The 6,878-nt window shown below is 35.3% G+C and overlaps 1 protein-coding gene across 1 annotated transcript; it reads right to left on the bottom strand.

Annotated features, from left to right (window-relative positions):
• Positions 1 to 1,248: 1,248 nt before the first annotated feature.
• On the bottom strand, positions 1,249 to 5,034 carry LOC109182289 (probable E3 ubiquitin-protein ligase LUL4). The gene is made up of 4 exons (XM_019332418.1): positions 4,415 to 5,034; positions 2,430 to 2,931; positions 1,698 to 1,812; positions 1,249 to 1,519 (listed from the first exon to the last, which is right to left on the bottom strand). The coding sequence occupies exons 1-4, from the start codon at positions 4,930 to 4,932 to the stop codon at positions 1,512 to 1,514; spliced, it is 1,143 nt and encodes a 380-aa protein (XP_019187963.1). The 5' UTR covers positions 4,933 to 5,034; the 3' UTR covers positions 1,249 to 1,511.
• Positions 5,035 to 6,878: the final 1,844 nt, after the last annotated feature.

The raw sequence follows: 6,878 nt of genomic DNA, 5'->3' as shown, positions 1-6,878 counted from the left end.
ACTAACCGACTTACGCCCAACAATAATGAAATTAAAACTTGCACGAAAGTGAAATATATGATTGGATTTGTGGAAAAGCAATGTTAAAACAAATATTGGAAGCAAAGAAAGATTGATGCATTAAACGCTACCAAGTCCCACGTCCCAACCACCCTCTTAAGGGCGAAGAGATACATACAACATTGTTCAACCTTGTGAACATATTTATTCAACATTATTAATTTGATGTTGACTAGTAATGTACCAAAAGCTCCCGGCCTAGTATTATCAAAGCATCTTTCAACTTTTGATTATCACTTTTTCACTTTTTTTTTTTTTTGGAAAAAAAAAAAAAAAGAAGATTGAGTTTACATTCACTTAACTCAAAATAATAAATTCACTTTACTCAAAATAATTTAAAATTAAATCCCATGAAGTTGATAGTTACCTAACAACTCATCTAAGATAGTCATTTCACTTACTTTTTAATAAAATAACAAGTTAATACCAGCAAGGTCATTCAAATATATTGACACTGACATATTTAGTCATAAATTTTTAATTTAACCACTGATGATTTTTCAGCTTTCAAATTTAATCACATGTGGTCATTTCGTTAGTTTAAATAAGGACAAAGTTAAGACTAAGGATGGTTACAAATCTAAAAATTGAAAGACCATGAGTAATTAACTTAAAAGTTAAAGGACCAAAGATGGTTAATTTGTTAATAATTACTCAATGAAAAATTTGAGCATTTGAAAGCCTGTAAATGAATGGAGACCCTCTAAATTGGGTGAAATCCTTTTAAGATATAGAGATGAACAAATGAGCTATGAAAAAATTGAACAAAATCAATGAAAGGAAAAAAAGAAATTGCCCAAGAATTGGCCAAAAGTTGTGTGTAAATACAAAAACAATAAATAAATATTAATTAAAAAAAAAAGTGTGTCAACAGTGAACAAGACAACACTAAAAGATCTTTAGTCTTAGGACTGATCCTTGGGATCAGAGCTGGATTACCTTTAACTTTAAGGCCATGCAGAATTGTCTGTGTTCCATTCAGACATTCAAATGTTTTCAATAGATTCTTTGGTCTTTCAGACACTTCTCCAGCCTTTTGTCAAATCATACCAACAATAATAAGCCAAAACCTTAATGCATATACTTACTTTACTTGGGAAACACATATTCCACTGCTTTCATGCCCATGCTACTTCACTTTTCTAAGCCCAAAATTCCTTTTTTTTTTCATCTAGAAAAGCCAACAACTTTCACACAATTTCAATGCAAACATTATAAGAAAAACATGCCCAAGGTGAAAGATGAAACTGTTTCAAAAGGATGTCAAACCAGAAAGAATATGAAGATATTTGGAAAACCTTTCTTATTCATAAATTATATACAATCCCTGGTGAATTTGATAAGGCACCTGGTTACAAAACTATGATGAAAACGGGCTAACGCCAACTATTATTCTTTTGCAGACACATATACACAGATTTTGCCTTGCCATATCCGAGCTTATTTTGATGCTACGAAGCTGATAAAAAAGGAAATGAAAAGAAAATGGTAAGCCATTGATTGGAGAAATTGTTCGTTCTACAGACAATGGATTTAGCATGATATTTTTGGCATTCATATAGTGCTTAGTTTGTCGTAATGGCTGAAAAGTAAGTGAAGAGAAATACGTTATGATGTAGTGAACATTGAGGGACTACCTTCATTAGGACCTTCGTTAACCTTAATCTCCAGAAGTTCTTCAATGGGTTGGCGGCATATTGGGCACTTATTTGATTGAAGCCTCAAAGTTTTGGCGCACTCACTGCATAAACACTGCAAGACACACCAAAGTGAGTCACAAAGAATTTATTAAAAAAATTAGAGTTCGAAAGAAATAGGCATTACTGGCTGGAGAAAGTGAGATTTTCAAACGTTAATTAAAAATTCTTCCGTACATCTCTCCAAAAATGAATCCATATTTTCATTCACTGAAGAATAGGTGAAAGATGATTCTTTTGGTCACGAGGGAAGTCTCCTAAGTCCTAATAGTGCCATTTCTTTGATCAAATTTCCAGATAGGCTCAAACTTGTATAGGTTTTCGAGATTCTTCTGTTATTTTGCTCATTATTTATCAGCGACCACCTTGTCATCTTTTTATATATAATTTCTAGCTTATCAGAAAGGATATAGATGGGAGATGATACTGATGAATGGAAGAGTTTTTGGAGGGCAATAAGAATAACAATAATGTCTAAACTTCTATAAATTGTCGTCAAGGATATCTAATAAACTCAATGAGGCAAAAAAAGGGCACATGTATGATGTATAGTAGCATCAATAAAGGTATTCTAGCAATTACATTTCTACATCTAAGAGACATTATATGACATATCTTTTTTACTGAAATTACAAGTAAGAAAAACTGCAGGAATGAAAATGATAATCTTACCATATGTCTACAAGGCAAAACTGCTGTATCCTTCGGTTCAGTCATGCAAATGACACACTCTTTTCCCGAGTCATCATTGATGGTTTCTTCATCTGGTTTGCTAATTCCATAAATTTCTCGCAGCTCATAACGGACCCCCTCAACCCATAAAATCTGCTTGATTACTTTCACTTGAAAGTGGTCCTCGTTGTTCTTCTCTATAATAGCCTCCGTGATCTGTGCATTCGGGAGTTTGTTGGCCTGTTGCTCATTAGGCTGTTCATCCGCTGAAGTTGATGCACATGACTCTGCTACTATAACTAGCGGGAAAGCATTTTCTCCAGGAATGGGCTTTGATAGGTCATTTATGTCAAAGAAGCCCAAGTCAACACCAGTTCCTGAAGGCTGGCAAAATTTTTGGCCCAATCCTTTTTGGAATGGTACTCTCACTGGCTTTATCTCAGTGTACACGGGAGTGTATGTACAGTCGGTTCCTCCCTTTGCAAAGTAGAAAATGGAAATACTGCAATCACGAAAAAAAATGAAAGTCTATAAGACAAATATTATTTGCATAAGGTATAGTCTGATCCAAAAGGGGAGATAGTCGATGGTGCGGGGTGTGGATGGGAGTAAATCTTCAAACTTTCATTATATTCATTGATAAACCTAGAATACAATGAATTATGAATTCTTTTATATAAGAAGAATTTTATATGAACAAGAAGAAACTTCTCTCATGCTAAGATATCAACATATGAGTAAACTGGTGGAACAACTTCATATGACTAGAGCATTCACTTCCTTCTAAAGTTTATACTCAAGGCCTCAAGGGATCAAAAGCAGAACTAATTCAATTTGTAAACCTCAAAGAAGAAGCTGTATCTATCTTAAGATGGTTAGAACATTACTTCCTTCTAATGTTTAAGGACACTGTTTATAATACCACTTCACTCCAGGAGGGCACATGGCTTGCTGGATGTTATGACTTCATTCCCAAAACATGATGCACAGGAATACAGTGCAAACTTTTCCCTGAATTATTGTATCAAAATGAGATAATTCTGGACTATGCCAAGATGACTACTGAAGATGGATGGATTCCAGAAAAGAATAGAATAGAATTTACAATAACATCCAAACAGAAGTCCAGCTAAAAAGAATTAAAGCCAGCCAACCAATGTCACATAATCATCACAAGAGATGAATGGAGAATCACTACTCTGTAAATTATTCCTCTAGTCTCTAGATTTCAAACTTAAAAAGGCCTAAAAGCAATCAATAAGCGTATTTTACAATTATTTTGAGTCATTAAATTTAACCCTGGATGTAAAGATATGGCCTTTCTGTTGTCACAACTAAAGGTATATTGGCACATAATAACAGTCCAGCACTCTAGCATAAAGATGGAGATAGAAAAGGCAATTATTCATCTTATACTCTTATTTGACAGAAATCATGTAACACGATCTTCTCCATTTGACAACACTCAATGGCTCAACCTATTCTCGAAGAATAAAACCCAGAAGGGGCAAAGTTAACCTTCTGATTATATCAAATGACTGGCAACTTAAGCAATCCCTTGCCCTCTTGGTTGATCTACCTTTCATCCAACCTATATACTGATGAGCACCAATTGGAAATTTCTTTTAGACGTTCTATACAGATAGAAACAGTTAGGATCACTACGTCAAAAGCAATAGCTCGTAGCCAAAACGCAACTTTATTTCGCAACATTTTCAGCCACCTCGTGTTGGACTGCCCAACAATTTCCCCAGCATCTGCTAGCCTTACCATCTCACTCGAACCTGTGACCCTGCTCTGATACCACTTGGTAGATCAAACCAATTACTATGCTAATCATAATTAAGCATTGGACAGAAACTATGTCAACCAAGAACCGCACTAAATCAAGCTAAATTACTGAAATTTTTGAATCCTGCACACTCCACTCAATCAAATATCAATTTAAACATCAAAGTTACAATAAAACAAATTCAAAATTATACCTTCCATCCACCAAGGCATCGAAGACAAATGACACCAAATGGCAATCCTTATTGTTCTCATCCACTTCCAGCTTTATAGTATCCTTGTGGACATTTATATCATTCTTGATCTTCTTCGCGTTCTGGTGATCCACATATGGCACAGCCGGCAGAGGCGGCGGCACATGCTGCGGGGGGCGGTAACCGGACCAAGCGTTAGGTAGGTAATAGGGAGGATGATAACTGCTATGGTAGATCACAGGTCTGTTGGGGTAATTGTAGCCGTAATTGAACTGGCCGTTTGAGTGAGGCGGGTAAGGAGCAGGGATCAAGCAGTAAGGGTTTTGGGAGGGCGCAGAGTAGGGTGCGTTCGCTCCGTAAGAAAAGCTTGGGTTTGACGGCGGCGGCGCGAGAGATGGGGGAACGGATGAAGATGATGGTGGTTGCTGTGGCGGCGGCGGCGGCGGAAGTTGCGGGAGAGACGGTGGTGGAGGCTGATGCTGGTGGTGTTGTTGCCGTTTACTCAACGAAATTCCCATTTCCCGGCGGTGGCGCGTGAGAGAGAGTGACGAAGAAAGCGAAGGATACGTGTAATGAATGCTTAAGGCGGAAGGAAGGAAAGTTGTAGTAAGATTTATGGAAATGTCAACTATGATCGGTGTTTGATCAAACTCGTTTTCTGCCCGACACCCAACTCTTTTATCAATCTATCCACACCCAAATCTAAGTAACTAAGTTGCCCATCATATATTATTACAAGGAAAAATTGTACTTTTTTCCCTGAGTTATATACTTACTTTATTCTTTTAAATTATTTAAGTAATTATTTTTTTCTCTGAAATGTTAAATGAATATATTTATCTTTAGAATAAATATTTTATTTATTTTTCTTATCCAACAAATTATAACCACGATTTAATTCAAACCGAACAGACACTATAGCAACCTAACCGAAATATTTCAATTACAATTTAGAATCAAAACTTGATATTTAGGGCTCGTTTGGTTCGCGAAAAATATTTTATGGGAAGTGGAATTGAAATTTCATGGACACTTTGAAGTAGTGTCCTTCAATTTTATTCCAAGATCAGAGAATAAGCTAGCCCATGCTTTGACCAGGGCGGCTCGTTCACAATCTGATTCTTCTGTTTGGATTTCCTCTATTCCATTTTGTATTCAACATTTGATCTAATAATATCTCTTTTTGATTTTTCAAAAAAAAAAAAAAACAATTACATTGTTTGGTTGGTTGAAAAAAGAATTACTGGGAATACTAATTCTATTGTTTGGTTAGATTTGAAATTGTAAGAATAACGAGTATAAAGACCTATATGCCCCTACAAATTAATAAAAGTAATATAATTTTTTTTTAAAAAAAGTAAACAAGGGTAAAATAGGCATTCCATCTCACTTTTTCTTCCCATTTTCTATGGAAAACAAAATCCTTAGTCCAACCAAGGATTTTGTTTTCCTCAAATTTGAGGAATTCATTTTTCAATGGAAAATAAATTCCATGAACCAAACACAAGAACCAAACATCCCCTTAGGGCTCGTTTGGTTCGCGGAAAATATTTTAAGGGAAGTGGAATTGAAATTCCATGGAAAAATAATTACTAGGAAGATGAATTTCATTGTTTGGTTGGTGGAAAAAGAATTACTGAGAATACTAATTTTATTGTTTGGTTAGATTTAGAATTGTAAGGAATAATGAGTATAAAGATCTATATGCCCCTACAAATTAATAAAAGTAAGGGAAAAGGGTCAAATAGGAACTTTAACTTAAAAGTCAATTAAGCCCCTAAACATTTTAAAAGTGCAATTACACCGATCAACAATTTATTTAGGTGCAATGAAGCCCAAAAATAAGTTAATGACCTGTTATCACACGTCATTAGGGTTCAGGCCACCTTCCGGCAAAATTTCCGACCAAAAAAAAAAAAAAAAAGTGACTGGCGAAATTTCCGGCAAAAAAGTGACCGGCGGCGACCATTCGTCAGTCGCTGGTCACTTTTTTTTTTTTTTTTTTTTTTGCTGAAAATTTCGTCGGTCGGTCGCCGGTCACTTTTTTTTTTTTTTTGCCAGAAGGTGGCCTAAACCCTAATGACCTGTAGTAGCATGTCATTAACTTGTTTTTGGACTTCAATGCACCTAAATGAATTGTTGATGGGTGTAATTGCACCTTTAAAAAGTTTAGGGGTCTAATTGACTTTTAAGCTAAAGTTCGAGGGCCTATTTGACCCTTTTCCCTAAAAGTAATATAATTAAAAAAGAAAGCAAGGGTAAAATAGGCAATATATTCACTTTTTCTTCCCATCTTCTATGGAAAACAAAATCCTTGGTCCAACCAAGGATTTTGTTTTCTTCAAATTTGAGGAATTCCATGGAAATGAAAAATGAATTCCATGAACCAAACATTATAAAACAACATTTTCCTTCACCTTAAGGAAAATGTTTTCCTTTGAAAAACATTTTCCATGAACCAAAC

Source organism: Ipomoea nil, unplaced genomic scaffold (assembly GCF_001879475.1).
Source record: "Ipomoea nil cultivar Tokyo-kokei standard unplaced genomic scaffold, Asagao_1.1 scaffold1043, whole genome shotgun sequence".
Taxonomy (NCBI): Eukaryota; Viridiplantae; Streptophyta; class Magnoliopsida; order Solanales; family Convolvulaceae; genus Ipomoea; species Ipomoea nil.
Note: the sequence above shows the minus strand (reverse complement) of the source record. Positions and strands in the feature narration are given on the sequence as shown.

Excerpts from the sequence above, each read along its gene's own strand:
- LOC109182289 (XM_019332418.1), bottom strand. The coding sequence starts at position 4,932 with ATGGGAATTTCGTTGAGTAAACGGCAACAACACCACCAGCATCAGCCT. Across the intron at positions 2,932-4,414 it reads GATGCCTTGGTGGATGGAAG|TATTTCCATTTTCTACTTTG; the intron begins GTATAATTTTGA and ends TCGTGATTGCAG. Across the intron at positions 1,813-2,429 it reads TTTTGCCTTGTAGACATATG|TGTTTATGCAGTGAGTGCGC; the intron begins GTAAGATTATCA and ends TGTGTCTTGCAG.